We start from the raw sequence: 19,844 nt of genomic DNA on the forward strand, positions 1-19,844 counted from the left end.
CAGCACCTGCAGCAGGAGGCCAGAGGAGTGAGGGGCGGAGAGACGCACCAGATGTTCCCTGGGACAGATGGTGTTTCATTTTACAGACTGCCTTAACCAACAGCCTCTTAAATAGATTAACACCTTCACTGCCAGCAAATACTTGTTTGTATCTCCCTCCTTCGCTTTGCTGGCAGGTTTTTTTTCACAGACCTGAACTCTGAACTTGCATTGTGCATTAAGCCTCTCCACCGGCTGTAGTGATTAATTATGACATTTCTGGTACGTGACAGGAAAGAAAATGATAGCAACCAATTATCTTTAAGGTAGCATCTAACAAGTACATTCTATAAAATGAGGGGTAGAAGTTGATTGGTTGATATGGGAAGTTTTTCCACTGGTGACTTTTACACTCTTTTTACTACATGATACATCCATCCCTGAAGTATGTTTTTATTTTATGTATATCTTGCGTTAGGTCAGCTGTCATTGGGCTGGAATATATATATATATATATATACACACTATTTTTAAGTAAAGTTTTGTTTTTCATAATGTACATTATAACAAATAGGGAATTTGTGATTTTGACCAACAAATGTAGGGACTCTGTTGAATGTCATGTAGTCACGTGTGTAGGTGTTGCCATGGGACACCGTCAGCAACAAGGGTATGAAAAGTTCACATTTAGAATTTCAACACCAGAATGTCAACACGTTCTGATTATTGACAGTCAGAATGGTGAACATGGACTTTAGGTCAACAACCAATATGTTGAAATTAAAAAATGTTGACCTGGTTAAAAAAATAGACACGTTCATAAAGTTGACATTTAACATGTCAACACCAGATTGTCAACATAGTTTGAACATGTGGACAGTTTTGCGTGGTGACAGATTGGTTGTCGACATTCAGAACCTGTTGAGATTCTGTTCATGTCAAACTTCTGACTGGTTTCCGGGTTCATAAAATGTAACGCTGGATATAATATAATAAAAAGGTAAAACACCTTTCACATCGCCAAATGCTGGGACCCACGTGGGATTCGGACATGCATTTGCGAGGTGAAGCTCCCATCAGCAACACATGGGGGCGGATCGGTAGCGTAACATGGGGGGGGGCCAGGGGGGGAGTGGGAGCTGCCTCCTTACTATAGTGTACATGGGACCTGGGTCGTTCGACCTGGGTTACCCGTTTACACTGCCCAGCAACCCGGGTCCGGCCCAGTTAGAACCCTTTTAACCCGGGTCGGAATGACGGGTTGCTTGGCCCGGGGGTTTTCCTTTTGCCGTTTACACACTGCACAGTGACCACGGTCGTCCCAGTAACAACCCAAGTCGGACCCGGATTATTTGTGTGGTGTGAAAGGGGTATAAGGGGCATATTTATTGGTATTACTCATCGCGAATGTTAAATTGTGCCCCAGCTATGTAAAATGGCAGTTAGGAGCTGATTGGCTGCCCCTTAATCGTTAAGAAAACAGAGATGTTCCGTCTATGCCAGCATACTTGGAGGAGACATTTGGTTGCTGTATAGTTTATTCTGTTCTCTGTTATTTTGTTGTTGTTTTTTATTATTATTATCATGTCTTATGCTCTGTATAACTGGTTGATGCCCTGGCAGGCCATCTTCTGGCTCGGCATACACAGTTCTATGTAAGTGGGAGGAAAGATTCAGCTCTTGTAGAGAGGATGATACATGACAGTGTCAGCTCTGCTCTCTCACGGACAGTAATTCTCTTGTATTGTGAGGGAGGTGGGAGAGAGATTCTGCCTTCCCACATAACATCAAGCAACCGGTGACAGTTTCTCTCTGGTAATCCAGCAAAAAGCTGCACAGTAGTTCTTCACAGGGAATACTGCAGTATTTATGTATGTGTCTTGTGTTCTGATAAGCCCACATCTACAGCAATCTCTGATTTATTCAGCTCCGAAACTGGGTCAAAGAATCTCCCACAGTATTGGATTGATTTAGGCTAATAATTCCTCACGGAATAAGTGATTTGTTTAAAGTTTCCCTTAGCAAACGCTGATGGTTGGCTTTTGCATAGCGTTCTATCATTTGGAAATCAGAAACCGACCCCAAAAAACCAAACATTTTGAATTTTATTTGTTTATAGCCATAAAAAAATAACAACTAACTGCAAATAATTTCTTAAATGAGCTCTGTCAGATGTGTATGGGCAACCAATCCGATCCTACTATATTCTGGAGGGTGCAAAATAAATAAGAAGTATATTCTGATTGGTTGCCCATAGCAACATCACGGGCGGGATGTTGTAACTTCCGCGCCCATTATTGCCGGGCATTGCATTATTAATAATGGCATATGCTGTAACATATGCTGTTATTAACGCAAGGGACAGCTCTTGCGATAAGAGCTGTCCCTTGCGATGCGGTGTGAGTGACGCGGCGGCCGCAGGGCATGCTGGGAGGGATCCGTGATGGATCCCTCAAACAGCGCTGCGGTAAGAAGCCCATTGGCTTCTGCAGGGAATCGCCAGCTTTTTCTGGGTCTTTACCGCATTTCTATATGCTATATGGCCCCTCCGCAGTGCCAGCGCTGCGGAGGGGCCATATAGCATATAGAAATGCAGTAAAAACCCCGAAAACTGGGTTTTTACTGCATTTTTGCTTTACAGAATCTCCCCCCACATGTGAAGTAGAACACACATCTTAGTAAATGTCCCCCAATATCTGTTAGTGCGATTAGAGAAGTTTATTTTCTGAAGACAGATCAACTATATTACTTGTAAGATGGGCCTAGGTGTCAAAACCGGATGTAGGTGGTATCCCGTTGCTAAGGATGCCAGCAGACGGAGGACTACCAAAATCCCATCAGCTGACATACTGAGTGTAAGTAGTAGAGGTAGGTTGGGCTGCGGAGAGGGGCGGTTTAGTTTTCGGCTGTGAGGATGACTACGTTAAGGCCCCCCTACATTAGGCCAACTTGTCTGAAGGACAAGTCAGACCTAATCATCCTGACAGCTCCCCGGGGTGGGTCACACACGATTTGACACTTGTTGTGCCAAGTTTTGCATGTGATAAATCGCATGCAATTTAGCTGCAGGCGAGGGAGTCAAGCTGATCGGGGCGGGTGGGCGGGGGGCTGCACGCAGAGAGCCTGGCAGGGAATGCAGCAAGGGGACCAGAGACCCGGGCAGCCAGGTGGCGGGCGCATGTAGTAGGCGGAGGGAGACGGGTAGCGTAGCTCTCAGCCAAAATGCGTTAACAGGGTTTTAATGCATTTTGATATGCAGGAAAACCCGGGCGCCGGGTTTTTGCTGCGGGGGGGGGGGTATAGCCACGTTTTGCTTTTGCCTATGGGCTACTTAATGCGACACAGTGCAGCCCCACACAGACCCCCGCTGCCCCTCACAGACCCCCGCTGACCCCCCTCACTTGTGTACTGTGCTGCCCGGACCAGTGACCTCCTCCTCCCTACACTATACATCCTCTTCCGGGTACAGGGAGGAGGAGAGCCCGCAGCATCAGCATCGGGGTAAGGGAGGGACGGGGACCCGCTGCACATCACCGGTGCAACGCAAAAGGCAGCTCTTAGCACAAGAGCTGTCCTTAGCAATAATTATCGCATATGTGCCTATGCAATAACTATCTATGCGGTAGCCGGCGATGTGCGGCGGAGAGGGGCGGCGAATCTTCGTGCATCCCGCCCACTAGCTGGCCAGGTCATAAATCATTATCAAGTATTACAATTGCATTTCTATTTGCCACATTTATGCAATTTTTGTTCTTTCCATAATAGGCCCTTGAACACTCAGCTACAGACCCATTCGGCCCTTACTCCGGCCCTGTTTGGAAGTACTGGCAGTGATTAGTAAACAAGTATCCAAATGAATCCAGCATATATCGTGTCAGCTTCATGTGCTGTAATAGTAACCTTATTCCCGTGAGCATTCATGTGTGCAATTCAGGTCTCTGGCTTGTGTGCACAGTTACTTGATGAATGTAGTTGTGTCTCTTTACAATTGATTTATGCTGTAGAATGTTCAGTTCCCATGTTACCGGTGTAGTCAGCGGAGTTACGGCTGTAGTCACAGGAGTGTGTGCGCTCTCCAGGGGAGCCAGGATGTCTCCGATCATACGCTAATGACGCACCTGCCACATACCATGTTGGAGCTATGACATCATATCTGCCTGATTCCTATTGGGTGACTATTTAAGTATGGTGTTTGGGGGATTGCAAGATCCCATGTGATAATAAACTTAGAAATATATTCTATTCTATGTTTGGAATGTCAATTTCCTTTTCAAAGAACAATGTTTTATTTTCATGTCTGCTTTTATTTTGTCTACCTTTATAATGTGCCTGTTTCATTTGTCGCTATTGTGTTGGAACATCTGGAGTACTCCTGAATTTTTGGTCATTCCCCCTGACTCTGAGGACAAGTAGGTCACCCACACACATTCCTCCCACTTTCTAGTAAATTATTGGGATAGGGGTTGCGTGCGATGGTGCGTTTCTCAGAGAATAGCATCACCTTGGTACTAGCCCATGTTCATGGAACTGTGATTTGCAGAATCATGCCACAAGTGGGTGTGGCCTAATGATGAGAGTAACAAGCCCCGCCCCTACAGTGATATGCAGAGTCTATTGGAGGTGAACAGTATTTCCACAGTCCGGTGCCACGGCACACGGTACAAATTAACCATGATATTAACCCTTTGCAGTCCAAATTTGTTTTGCAATTCAAACATGTTTAAAATTTTAAATGTAATTGTCATTTTTTTATATTTTTTTGTTCAATAATGGTCTACATTGAATGTTGGACGACGTTGTTCTTATTTTAAAGTGGCTCACCACTGGATCTGCTACTTGCGCTAAGGCTGTTAAACCTGACTAGATGTTGGACCTGAAAGTAGCCCCAAAGCCTGCGTCAGCAGAAACTTAGATGCTGGAGTCATCGCAGCTGCGTAAAGGTGGGCATACATCAACACGATTTGGACCGATTTCGGCCGATTGCGATCAATCGGCCCGATAAATCGTCCCAAATCGGTTCTTCATGACATGGGGTCGGGTCCGATGCACGGTCCCGTGCGTATCAGACCCGGCCCCAGGGGTCGGACCGGCGGAACATGCGATGTAAGTCAGTCGGGGCGGTGAGGAGCAGTGGGGGCGGGCGGCTGGGGAGGAAGAAGCAGTGGGGCAGCAGCGCGTTACCAGATTGGGGCGGGCGGCGGTGACCATCAGTGTCACTCTCCACTGTCCAGCGGCTATTACATCTTTAAAATAACGTGTCTGTCAAATGACTGCCCGGCTAATGATTGGCTGAGATAGAGCACTCTCAGCCAATCAGTGGCCTCCCTCCGCGGCCGCTGATTGGCTGAGAGTGCTCTATCTCAGCCAATCAAAAGCCGGAGAGTCATTTGACACATTATTTTAAAGATGTAATAGCCGCGGCTGCCTGCCCGCTAGCGCTGGACAGTGGAGAGTGACACTGATGGTCAACGCCGCCCGCCCCAATCTGGTAACGCGCTGCTGCCCCACTGCTTCCTCCCCAGCCGCCCGCCCCCACTGCTCCTCACCGCCCTGCAGCTCCCTGATATTTTTTTTACATGTGATCATCAAAGTCCTCATCGTATGTGAGCCTCCCGGGGAGCTGCCGGGCGGCTCGGAGGAGAATAGGGTCCGACTTGTCCTTAGGACAAGTCGGCTCTATGTATGGGGGCCTTAAGGGTTTGCAAATTTACTGTTTAATGATTTTTTTTTTTTATTAAGTTGCTAGATAACCTAGCAACGTAATATCTTTTTGGTACTTCTTTACTTTCACGGCGCCAGCATGGCGCCGCGCGTCAGAGTCCCCTTGCGGGGCACGCTTCGCTCGCCCACGCTGCGGGCTCGGTGGCTCGCTACGCTCGCCACGCTAATTAAAATCAACTCCATGCCAACATGGATAGTGGAGGTATGAACTATCCATGTTGGCATGGCGTTAACTTCGTTTATTTTACTTAGTTTGTGGCGAGCGTAACCCGGAAGTAGCGCGGCGCCATGCTGGCGCCGTGAAAGTAATGAAGTACCATTTTTAAAAAAAAATATTAATTAAAAAGTTAATTTGCAAACCTTTAAGCAGCTGCGATGACGCCGGCATCTTAGTTTCTGCTGACGCAGGCTATGGGGCTACTCCTAAGTTCAACAATCAACTGATCTGTGACTGACCATCTTTGTACGCAGCCGCTAGCTCATAAAGCTGTCGGTGGGTGTCTTTATACAAATCCAGGCATTGGCTGCAATTTCATATTTTCGCACAGTCTCTGTGTACATATTCGCAGCTGCGACAGCATCAGCATGGCTCCTTGTACGCTCAGTGGAGGCTTCTACGTTGCTAAGAGACTAGCGGCCAGAGGTATCACGCTTCGAAAATGATAAAGTGGAGAGTGATAAACAGCCAGCCAATCAGCTCCTACCTTTCATTTTTCAAAAGTAGCCTGTAACATGGCAGGTGGGAGCTGATTGGCTGGCTGTTTATCACTCTCTATTTTATCACTTTTTGAAGCTTGATGCATCTGGTCCTAGAAGTGGAATGGTTTCCCACTTGCATAGCATAACTTGCATGAACCTTTAGGGCTAAAATTGGAAGCCAACCAGAATAAGGACCATAGACTCCAGTCTCCTCTCTCTTGGTAACTGCTGAGACACTGAAAGAATGAATGAATGAAAGGTCACAATCACATGCAAAGTCAGAATCCAGTTGCAGTTCAGGGGCAGCTTGCAGAGTTATAAAGTGGAATATCAATGTGTTTGAACAATCTGGGTTGGTAACTTGTACAGTGGAGAAGATCAGACAGTGAAGGACCAGAATGGAACCTGCTGCTCAGGCTCTGGTGACAGTCAGAATCACTGAAGTTCTGCATGAATTCATGAACCTGAGATAAAACACGGACACGCGTATGATCAGGAGATCTTACAGGAATGCCTATTGATTGCACATCACTTTACATTCCAGCTCTGTTTGCTTCGGTACCCACACTAGACATTAGTCTCATCAGTACACAGCATTTCATAAACTTATCATATCAATAGCCACATGCCTGGTTGTTTTTATCGCAGCTAATTCATTTTTATTTTCCAACTTGACCCTGTAAATATATATATATATATATATATATATATATATATAACAGGCTGCAAAGAGAGCCTCATACAGAGTGCAAGACTACTAAGCGAATCAAAAAATTGGGTGGGCGTCTATGTGCTTTTGCTGATTTGTGTGACTCTGACACTTATGGCAGTCCCCGTCCTGAAGAAGCGGTATAGGGAGCAGAAACATGCAATCCATGAGACGGGTACTGTACATACTGTACTGTGCAAAAGAGTTATGGGCAGATATATATATATATATATCCTACTGTATGCCGGCACTCAGGGGTCTCGGGGTCAACTGGCTTGGGTGCACTTAAAATAATACAAACAGTCCTCCAATGAAAGGCACTCCAATTGCAGATAAAAACTTTTTAGTAAATGGATGTCACCGAATACATTGTATTTTCGGGGTCAGCGCCCCTTCCTCAAGGTACAATCCAAAACTGGAGGACTGGATTGTACCTTGAGGAAGGGGCGCTGACCCCGAAAATACAATGTATTCGGTGACATCCATTTACTAAAAAGTTTTTATCTGCAATTGGAGTGCCTTTCATTGGAGGACTATATATATATATATATATATATATATATATATACATAAAGACATTGTAGGGGCTCTGCACACACTAAATTAACTGATATTAATAAATAGTGGAGATTTGGTTCATGAATTGATCAATGCATTTAAGCCTGCAGCCCCCTTCACGGAACCCCACTTTTCTGCAGGTCCTAACACTATCACTCAAAATGGCTACAATACACACAGCTATCACATCAATGTTTGATTCCAGGCATGCTATCTGGTCTGAAGCTCACAGCAGACTGTGCTTTTATAGGTGAGCAGTTACCAACACACCTGTCAATAATCATCTAGGGAACTGGTTAACATAAGCTATGAAATAAAGGTTAAAACAGGGTGCAGGAGAGAATGTGACCACAATAAGACTAATTAAAAAAAAAAAAAAAATCTAATAAACAATATATATACACTAAACATCGGCACACACCTTTCCTAGTTTTGGGGTGCCCTATGGCTTGTGACCACATTGTTTAAACAGAAATTGTAGGGGCTCTGCACTACATTAATTAACTATATTAATAAATAGTGGAGATTTAGTTCATGAATTGATCAATGCATTTAACCTGCAGCCCCCTGTTTAGTGTATATATATATATATATATATATATATATATATATATAAGAAAATGTACTAAACCAATCTGAGAAAGGGTGCAGGCCAGGCGCTCCATCTGTACTGTAGGTATTTTTCATTCAAAAGTACACAGATAAAGCTGCAGAGGGCATTGGCAGGGATAGAGCTTTCTCTGCCCTACATGCAATAATGATACATCCGTGCTAATTAAACAATTATCACATTGAAGGTCTGGACGATTTTATCATGTTACATTTACATCCTCAGATGTGGGTGGTGATATATCGGCCTCTTAGGCAGGTTTGGTAAAAATTCTGCAAGGTAAGAATGCTTTAACATATAAAAGTGTTAATAGTTTATTTTAAATTAACAAAATACAAAGTGAATGAAGAGAAGAGAATTCTATCCAAATCATTATTTGATGTGACCATCCCTTTCTTTAAAACAGCAGCAAATCTTTTAGGTACACTTGGGGTGAAATGTAATAGGATGAGAGATTCAGAAAGTGAGAGATTTGGTAAGAAATCTCCAGTTTTTTTAAAGTGGCAATCATTGACACAGCAAAACCAGTGTGATTTTGCTGTGTCAATGATTGCCACTTTAAAAAAACTGGAGATTTCTTACCAAATCTCTCACTTTCTGAATCTCTCATCCTATTACATTTCACCCTTGCACTCTTCTGTGGATGTCAGATTGCTCAAATCTTCCTGTCTCTTCATGTAATCCCAGACTCAATGTTGAGGTCAGGGCTCTGTGGGGACCATATCATCACTTCCAGGACTACTTGTTCTTCTTTACACTGAAGACAGTTCTGAATGACATTGGTGTATGTTTGGGGTCGTTGTCCTGCTGCAGATTAAATTGGGAGCCAATCAGATGCCTCCCTGATGGTAATACATGATGGATAAGTACCTGCCTGTTTTTCTCAGCATTGAGGACACCATTATTCTTGACCAACTCCATTTGCTGAATTGCAGCCCAACTTGCAAGGGACCTCGACCATGCTTAACTGTTGCCTGCAGGCACTGATTATTGTACCACTCTAAAGCCCTCGTTGAACAAATCACCTTCTGTTACAGACAAATATTAAAAAAATTGGACACAAAAGTCTAGAGCATCTGCTGTTTACTGCACACCAGTTTATGTTTTTGTGCATAGTTGAGTCGCTTGGCCTTGTTTCCAAGTTGTCTGCAATTTTTCCATGAAGAGGACTTCTGGACAGACTTCTCCAGACAGTAGATGGGTGTACCCGGATCCCACTGGTTTCTGCCACCTCTGAGCTGATGGCACCGCTGGACATCTTATGATTTCAAAGGGAAGTAAGCATGATGTGTCTTTCATCTGATGGCACTAAGTTCCTTGGTCGACTACTTCTTCTACCGTTCCCAGTGTTGCCCATTTGTTTGTGCTACTTCAAAAGAGCTTAAAGAGCACATTTTCAAACCCCAGTCTGCTTTGAAATCTTTACCTGGGAAAGACCTTGTTGATGCAGTATAACTACCTTCTACCTTGTTGCTGTGCTCAGTCTTGCCATGGTGTATGATCTGAAATATGAAACGGTCTTCCACACCCTCACCTTTTGTAGTAGCGGTTGGCTGATCCTCACCAATATTTAACCTCCTCTACAGCAGAGTAGTGACTGTGTTTCAACCTACATATGGAAATTATGATTATTATCACCCTTTGTTATGATTGGTTAATCATACACCTGACTATAATCTTACATAATCCCTGACTGTGCAAGTGTACAGTACCTAGAAGAATTAATGCTGCTTTGAGGCAAAGGGTAGTCATTACAAATATTGATTTGATTTAGATTTCTGTTCTGTTCATTAATTTTGCATTTTGATCAGTATAAATAAACTATTAACACTTCTATTTATGAAAGTATTCTTACTTTGCAGCATTGTATCCACACCTGCCTAAAACTTTTGCACAGTGTACATGCCTGAGAAATCTGTATTATCTACGGACAGGTGCAAATAACAGATGATAATGATGTTGATGGACATCAACTGAAAATAAACCCGTTGTGATTACTTGTTTGTGAATGTACCGCTGATTATTCGTTGCTTGTGTATATTTATAAATCTATCTATAAATAGAACGTGTTTATATGTATTTGCATTGTATCGTCATGGCGTAGTATAAAAGATGAGAAAAAAATGACCTTTCACTCCATATTCTACCTATATTGTGATGCCACCAAATTTCTCTCCACTTTTATTTTGAAAAAAGTAGGTGGTATTTAGTTTAATGTCGCAATAAAATGGCTGCATTATAGCCATTTTATGCATATTTTTGCAGCTGGATCAGAACTTAATATTAAAAGTAGGAACCATTTCTTCCAGCAGAGATAAGAAGAACTCTAAAAATGACAGTTTTTGTATCCTAAATACTTAATTGATGAGCTGGTTTAGACCGAACGTCTGCCTCCACTGTAATTGGATGGCTGTGCACTTTAATGATGGTGTGAGCTGGAAGCAGGAATCTTCATTTTAATGCAGTACATGATTCAAGAATAACCTGTGAACTGCTTGTCTTGCAGGCAAAAGACAGTGATGAAGATGATGAAGTGGCTGTCAGTTTGGATCACGACCGCTTCATGGATGAATTCTTTGAACAGGTATGATATCCTGCTTGTATCTTTGAAATAAAAGTATTTTTCAGCTGTAGTGGTAAGCAAAGCATGTCTGTCTGTCTGTGTTTTGTTGATGGGTTTAATAAGGACAGTAAGAAAGGTAGTTAGTTTTTCAGCTATCTTCGGAGACACACCGGTGCTCAAATTGGACTCGTTTAAAATTCTACACAACTCTAGAGCTAGAGAAATATGGATTAGATAATAAGACAATAATTAAAGCACTAGGGCCTGATTCAGAATTGATCACAAATGCAAAATATTTCTCAATTATGCAAAACCATGTTCGCTGCAGGTGGGGCAAATGTAACATGAGCAGAGAGAGTTAGATTTGGGTGACTTATTTTGTTTCTGTGCAGGGTAATTACTGGCTGTTTTATTTTTACACTGCAATTTACTGTAGATTTCAGTTTGAACACACCCCACCCAAATCTAACTCACTCTGCATATGTTACATTTGCTCCACCTGCAGTGCCCATTTTAGAAAAATTTTAAATTTGTGATCAACATAGGGGGTAATTAAATTAGTTTGGGCACTAGGATAATAAATGGGCGCCTGAGGGAGCAATTTGATTGTTTTCAGGAGCTCAACAGGTATTCTGCCCAAAGCACCCTGTAAAGAGGTTAGACCTATCTATTGTCCTGGTTAGGGCTCCCAAACCACGTACTTCTCACATATTTATGTTAGCTAACTCAGGAGGCAGTGAGCAGAAATCTGTCCATTTGGAACAAGCAATTGAATTGGATCGATTCCCTCTTTCTAATTAACAGATTAGTCTTCTTCTGCCTTTATTTGCTCGATTAGTCGCTTCTCTCTTCTTTTACTACAGATTAGTCCTCTTCCTTCTTCTATTGATCAATCCTCTTCTCTAAACTAAAAATTTTGGGATGCTCTAAGCATCCCCCGCCGAGTTATTGCAACGGGGGGCATCGCCAGAAAAATCTATCGCGACCCCCGCCGCCCCGCTTGGCCCCCCTCCCCTGTGACCTCCTCCTCCCTGCACTATGATCCTCTTCTGGGTGCAGGGAGGAGGAGAGCCCAGTGCAGCAGCGCCGGGTAAGGGAGGGAGGGGGGAGCCGCTGAGAGCTGCCAGGTACTGATGGGACCCGCTGTCTCTCACTGCAAAGGACAGCTCTTAACGCAAGAGCTGTCCTTTGCCATAATGATCTCATATGTTAGAGCATATGCGATAATTATGTAGGCGATGGGGGGGTGATGTGCGGCGGTAAGGGGGTGCGGATGTTAGAGCATCCCCCCAAAAAAAGGATATTGCGCTCCTCAATCCGGATTCCATATGTAGGGATTCACAATGTTCACATGCAAACCACAATTCCACTCTAAGATACGTGTGTGTCTGGTTAATGGAAATCCTTGAAAAAGACCTGGTTGAGTAGATACCATTAACCGGACACATACATATCTTAGACTGGAATTGTGGTGATATTGCATCCCGGGTAAATATCTCACTTTACACCTGACTATTTGATATCATACGGTGTGTATTTCATCTGCCGGTGGAAAAGACTTACCTTTGATTTTTATTGGTGTGTTTACACTTGGATTTTAACTGTTTGGAGAAATGAAAAACCCTTTTTATCATAAAAGGCGGATGTAGAAGGAAGTATTCACGTGAGCATTTCATCTCCATAACTATGATGCAAAGATACCTTGATTTGCTTTGTCCAATGTGTTTGATGTAAGCTTCAAAGTGACCATTTGTTTTCTACAACCCCACACGTGGTGATCCATGACCGAACACTAATGCACGGACCTGGGAATCCATAGGCCCGAACATTTTTGGAGATCTTAACGTATTGTTATGTGGCCTAAAGAATCATTGAATAAGACTTTGTTTTCTTGGTTTCTTTTGTATTTCATGGGGAAATATCCATCTTGTATGTGAACATTGTGATTCCCCTATGTATGGAATCCTGATTGAGGAGCGCAAAATCCTTTTTACTATTTGTGACCTGTATTTGCAGAATAGACTTGGGTAACGTCTATTTGGGTATCAGCCGTCTCCCCCATTTCTACGCATAAGTTATACAATTTTTGTCTCCTCTTCTGTCTTTGTCTGCTACAGATTAGTCCTCTACTATCTTCTTCTACGACAGATTTGTCTTCTTCTGCTAGATTACTCCACTTCTGTAGCTCTTCACCCTTATTTAATGCTAGTACATTTGCTGAGATTGATCCTTTTTTTTTTATGTCTCCAGGTGGAGGAGATCCGAGGTTTCATTGACAAGATAGCTGAGAATGTGGAGGAAGTGAAGAGAAAGCACAGTGCTATTCTTGCTTCTCCCAACCCTGATGAAAGTAAGTATAACATTATTATTATTCGGTAAAGTTCTATGTCTTTTGTAGATCTGGTCAGTTATTTATTGTGAAACTGCTATTACATGTGTTCATGACCTACACGCAATTTTAATAGCCATTTTATGGGGAAAACTCGAAACATTCAGCCCCTAGAAACATTGTACCTCATGCGTCGGCGATGTTACTAGTTTGGATTGAATCCGTGGATTGCATTATTTTTGCTTGTTAAACTATGACCCACATCCCCACATATTATGGTACTGTACTGCAACGTTGCTGCATCCTCTATAACAGCGGTTCTTAGTGTTCACTCTAGGAGTGACAGCGGGCAGGGCGCTAGGGGGCGTCATGAAGGGGGCGTACCTGGGCCGCCGCCGTCATGAAAGAGGCGTGCTTGGGCCGCTATTGTCATCAAAGGGGGCGGGCCCGGCCACCACCGTCATCAAAGGGGGCGGGCCCGTCCCGTCCGAAGCCACTGTGCTGCCGGGGAAGCGCCAGGCATCGCCGTCTACGGCAACGCTGGGCTTCCCCGTGAGGCTGTTTTAGCGGGGCGCTGCGAGAGAGGCAGGGCGCATTTTGCCCCTTAAAAATCGGGCAGGGCGCAGCGCCCCGCTAAAACAGCCTAGCAAGAACACTAGGTTCTCAAACTGTGGGTCCTGACCCCAAAGTGGGTCCCAACCTTCTCAGCATGGGGTTGCAACTCCACGTTGCTGACCATCAGGCTGATGACTTTTCTAATCTGTCAGTGATTCAAGTAATCTGGAAAATCTTTTGAGTTGCCTGCTATGTCAGACTCCTTCCATCACTTTGTGCCTCCACAATGCTGCCATGTATGTGCTGTCTGCTGACTACACAGGTGATGTGATGGCCTTCTGCAGTAACTTGCTGGGGTCCTGTCATTATTTTTCTTGTCTGATGGGTTCCCAGAGAAAATAGTTTGAGGACCCCTGTTCTATAGGATGTGAGGAAAAATCTGTGACGTTGATGATTTGATTGCATTATGTATATGTTGAATAAGGTTTTATTGTTCCAGCATATTATATGTTTATGGTGTGTGTACATTACTTCTGTTTAATTAATTCATCAATTTAGTCAGGTTCTGAACATGTAAAATACACGTGGAAATGTTGGTGCCAGACTGACCACTTAAATAAAAACACATATTAAATACACATTTTGCTCACATATTAAATACTCATTATTCTTGGTGTCATGGTAACAGGAGCAGGCTTGTAAACTGATTGTAATTTAGCTGGGCAACATGCTTTAGAATCCAGCAGTGGATTGGGTGCTCAGGATGCCTTTAGAGCAGGGGTGGCCAAACCGGTCCTCGAGATCTACCAACGGTCTACGTTTTCCAGGTTACCTAGCTGCTGCACAGCTGTAGTCATTACTAACTGTCACATTTTAAAACCTGCTGCATTCATTCCTACTATAGATCCACAGGTTGCCTGGAAAACAAGCACCGTTGGTAGATCTTGAGGACAGGTTTGGCCACCCCTGTTTTAGAGAGTTTGAGTATTTTGGAGAGTTACTATGCAAAGGGGTGGTAACCGCGGAATCCATTTTGTCACCTCTTCAAAGTGTAGACCATTATCTTAGTTAACAGGATCACTGGGGATAAGAAATGAATTGTTGTACATAGCTACAGTCCACACACAGTAAATAGTAATAACTGTATTCTGGGTGGAGGAACCTTGTAACCCTTACTGTAACGCAGTCACCTAATTATTACAACCTTCACTCTTTTTTATAATTCTTTTATCTCACTTTTTCCGTATGACAATGGGGTATGGTAGACAATGGCTTTCAGAATGTTGACATGGGCTGACTGCCAACATGGATGTCAACGTGTGGGCTGTTGACATGTTCATAGTTTTGACACTGCTTTCTAACATGATGATATGTTGACATTTTAAAACCCTAACATGTTCTGTTGACAGTGTGGGATAAATCTACTAATATGGGCGTTCTATTGAAGATGGGATGTTGCCCGTAGCAACCAATCAGATTCTATCTGTTATCTTCTAGAAGATGCTACATAGATAAGAAGTAGAATATGATGGGCAACGTCCCATGTTCAATAGAACTCCCAGCTTAGTAAATTCACCCCTGTTCTGTTGACATTCACATTTTTGACATGACCATGGTACGCAGATAACAAGGAAGAATCGGGGTTGGTGCGCTCAATAAAACCAGATGCAGCTTAGTATAACATGTGAAATCCCACATCCACTTATACATTAACAGAAAAGACAAGCAATATATGTGTCCACACAACTTCTTACACCCAATGTGGAGGAAGATAAGGAAATAAATATTAACCCCTTGCGTGGTATGCCCGGAAATTTTCCGGGCTCAGCTGTGGGCATACCACTAATATAGAAAAGGTGTGCGCCAGTGGTGTCCAGGTGTGCATCACTGGCGCAGCCCCTCTGGAGCACACACAGCCTCCCCCAAGTTACCCCCCGCCCTCCCCGTCACCTTTGCTCCGGCGATCCATCAGTCAGCCGGGGCTCCACCTCTATGACCCACCCGCCAGCCGCCGTCACTCATTTTACAGTGACGGAGGCGGCAGGCTCGGGTATGGTCGGCACGGCTCGGGGGGATTCGGGAGCGCTCAGGCACCCGAGTCCTCCCGAGCCGCGAACATCCCCCAGCCCGCCACCTACGTCACTGCTGAATGTGACAGGCGGCTGAGGGGTGAGAGCGGCAGCAGGGAAGCTCCGGCGTACTAACGCCTGAGCTGAGAAAAGGGGGGGGCGGCTTCCAGCGTTCTGTGGTGGGTTTTGCTGGGGCAGGACAAACCTCCGGCCCCAGCAAAACCCACCACCCAAGGGGTTAATGTCACCATAAAGGGAATTAGCCCTTTAATTGTCAGCAGGTTTCATCCAGGGTTAGGTCACCGTCAACTCCATATACTCTGAATGGAGATATGAAAAAAAGTGCAAATAGTGCAATATGTCTTGTACATGTAAACATTTAATAAAGCTGTGCACTTACAGACGATGACATATATAAAAGCATAAAACTGATTCCCCGAGGCAAAGCAGCAGTCAAAGTGTCCACAGGTGTTGAAAGCGGCAACTCCAGGTCCGGACCAAAGAGGTGCTCCGACAGACGACTAAAGCTGGGCAAAATGGGGTCAACAGTTTAAAGAATAAAAGCACACTTAACGCGTTTCAGAACATACGTCCTTCATCAGAAGTGTGCTTTTTGATCCTCCAGTCCGGTTTAAATAGCCGGTATGCAGCTGGGTACAATTCTCCTCAATCTCCAGTTACTGCTCAGTAACCGGAGATGTGACATTAATATTTATTTCCTTATCTGCATCCACATTGGGTGTAAGAACTTGTGTGAACACCAGTGGCACTGGAAACATCATAATAATATTCAATAAGGTAAAATGTGTAGGTCCACCTTGGACTTTTCACTGAACTACACATACACTGGCATCAAGCGTAGTTTATAGATTTATAAAAAAAAAATTAGCAAAAAAATTGCATAATTCAGGGTAAATCTATCGGACGGTCCTGTTTGGTCAATAAGAAATGTCGCAAACGGTATCCAAAAGACAGTGTCCCTTTAGTGCTGCAAGCAGTAGAAGGACACACTCTTTTGGATACCGTTTTGACATTTCTTATTGGCCGAACAGGACCGTCCGGTAGATTTTTCCTGAATACGCATCCGAGCGAATCAACCACAATAACCCCCTTTAGTGCATCAGACATACACATCATGCTTAAAGTCTCTCCAAAACCAGGGAAGATTTCCAGCAGTGCCATCAGCTCAAAACTGGCAGAAACCAGTGGGTCCCAGGTACTACCCTCCCGAGAAGTCTGGTCAGGGTGGTCTTCATGGAAGAATTGTGGCTAATAAGCCATACTTCAACATGGAAACAAAGCCAAGCTACTCATATTATTTACACACAAACACACACATGGAAAAATTGTATTTTCCGTGTGTGTGTGTGTATTTATGTAAATAATATCAGGGCCGGCGCCACCACTAGGCAGCTCTAGGCATTTGCCTAGGGCGCCGGCACCTGGAGGGCGGCAGTTCGCCCCTCACCCCCAGCGAACTGTGTAAAAAAATAGCTGCCCCGGCGTCCCTGCAGTGCTGGGGCGGTCAGGGGTGTCCGTGCCGTAGGGGTACCTGCGGCGCCGTCATGTGTATAAAGATGGCTGCGGCCGGCGGGGTCCCTGTAGTGAATAGCAAATAACTAGCGCTATGCGTGCGGCGGCGCGGGAAGCGCTAGTTATTTGCTATTCACTACAGGGACCCCGCCGGCCGCAGCCAGCTTTATACACATGACGGCGCCGCAGGTACCCCTACGGCACAGACACCCCTGACCGCCCCAGCACTGCAGGGACGCCGGGGCAGCAATTTTTTTACACAGGTACCCCCCCCCCCCTCCCTCCCCCCGGCACCGGGGCGCCCCCACCCCGACTCGCCTGGGGCGCTCCGGTGCCTTGCACCGGCCCTGAATAATATGTGTCTGTTTATTATATCAGTATTCAAACTACAGTATATCTTGCATATATATTTAAATCATCACCTTAGTGAAGGTCACTGCAATCAATGCAGGTACGTAGCTACAGTAGAAAACACAGCATTTATCTATTTCAGCAGTACAGACAAGAAAATAACTCGCTAGTTACTGAAAGAATTGGAACTTGCTTGAGCTATTGTTAAGTTACCTTTTTAAGTGCTAGTGGAAAGTATTTAAGCAGTGCTTCCAAATTGACATATTCTGTGTGGGCAGCTATGTATAATTTATTTGTTTCGCTAGAACACAAAAGAAACAGGTTTGTTAGGTTGATTGCTCCCTTGTACAGCAGCAACACATTTGAGGAAAGGAAAGTGGCGCTTTCTTTTTGCCTGTGATCTACTCAAAAGGCACACGTACACTTCAGTATTTTGATTTGATTGATTAACAGTGTGTGGGAGTTGTGAAAGGCCAAGGGCCTGATTTTGCGCCTCACACCATGCAGAAGTGGTTCATTATTTTGAACTACGCACGGGTCTTAGCTGCTAAAGTTATACAGTGCCCCATGGTGTGCACACACAGAGGTGCAGTTGTGGTTGGGATTCACGGTATCCACTTGTAAATGTGCTGGGTTTTGTTTCATAACTCTGGACAAAGCTTCGATCCACCACAAGACACCACAAGTTCCTGTAGAAAGCTCACCGAACAGGCGAAAATTGTTTTGTCGACTGGAGCGGTGATAATTGTTTTTTGGGATTCCTAATTCACTTCTTGCAAAATGATGAAACAATAAGAGAGTACTACACAATGTTATTGGACTGCTTGAAAGAAGAGCTAAAAAATAAATGGTCAAGAGTTGCACGTAAAAAAAGTGCTGTACCACCAAGATAACGCGCCGTCGACCGCCACATTGACAAAATAACACAGTTTGGCTTTGAATTCCTCATGTACCCTCTTCCTCGGATCTGTCCCAGAGCATCTTCTTCCTTTTTCCAGATTTTTCAAATCTGGCTCCATGGGAAGAAATTCTCATTGAATGAAAAAGTGATTGCCATCTTTAGTGAGTATTTTGTCTTTAAGACACTTTCCTGAGGGTGGAGCCATAGGTCCTTATTAGATATCATGCCAGAAGGGCCAGATGTACTAAACCTGAAAATTACTAAAATGGAGAGTGATAAACCACAAGCCAATCAGCTCCTACCTTCCATGTCACAAGCTGTGTTTGGAAAATGACAGGTAGGAGCTGATTGGCTGGTGCGTTATCACTCTCCATTTTATCACTTTTCAAACTTAGTACATCTGGCCCTGAGGGCCTAATTCAGAGCCTTTCGGATGGGGACAAATTTGGCCCCGTTTTTGATGGTGGGTTCCGTGCATTTGCCAATATGCGCCTGTGCAAACCCCCTGTGTAACACCCTGCTCCTGCAATGTATTACTGTATGTCTGACATGGTACATTGCGCTACACACATCTCTGTAATTTCTCAGGTAAACAATTCCCAGCAGCCTCTGCGACTGTTTAAGAGGTCAGGAGTTGGTCACATGACATGACAAGCACTCATCGAGGTGTTTGTACTGTTAGGGGAGGGAAGGGTGGGACAGGGGACTGCTGGCAGCTGACATCACATGATGTCATCACCAGCCCTGGATTTGGCAATCTTCAGCCAAGATAAAAGTCAGTCTAGACTGATTTTTATTTGTAAACGGGAAAAAAATAATTTGATGGTCTGTGACCATTAAATGATTTTTCACCCGTGCAGCCACATGCGAGGGGGTGTGAAAACATCCCTGCTAGGATTCCCGTGGCGGAGGAGGGCGGGCGTTCAGTCAGCGGGCAGAGTTTACATGTTCGCTAGGCTGATTCTGGATCACTCGCAAAGGCAATTTCTCTCTTTAATGGACAAAACCATGTGCACTGCAGGTGGGGCAGATGTGAAGAGACTCTCTCTGTACATGTTACATCAGCCCCACCTGCAGTGCACATGGGTTTGTTCGTTAGAGAGAGAACTTGGATTTGCGAGTGATCCAGAATCAGGCCCAAAATGCTTTAAATTAACTACTTATCCCTTACTCCTCATTTTCCTCCTGGGATGGTTTTCTTTTGCTCTCAGCTGTGAACCAGAATCAGGCCCCTAGTACACAAATCGTAGCTATGGCAACTAAAGCT

General features: G+C 44.3%; 1 protein-coding gene across 3 annotated transcripts in view; it reads left to right on the plus strand.

Moving 5' to 3' along the window:
• STX1A (syntaxin 1A) overlaps positions 1 to 19,844 on the plus strand; it is a 120,664-nt gene that overhangs the window by 63,282 nt on the left and 37,538 nt on the right. For all 3 annotated transcript variants that reach the window (XM_083172074.1, XM_083172073.1, XM_083172072.1), the window contains exons 2-3: positions 10,783 to 10,860; positions 13,090 to 13,189. In XM_083172074.1, coding sequence (XP_083028200.1) covers positions 10,783 to 10,860; positions 13,090 to 13,189 — 178 coding nt within the window. The remainder of the gene's footprint in view (positions 1 to 10,782; positions 10,861 to 13,089; positions 13,190 to 19,844) is intronic.

Source organism: Crinia signifera, chromosome 2, assembly GCF_055691185.1.
Source record: "Crinia signifera chromosome 2, ASM5569118v1, whole genome shotgun sequence".
Taxonomy (NCBI): Eukaryota; Metazoa; Chordata; class Amphibia; order Anura; family Myobatrachidae; genus Crinia; species Crinia signifera.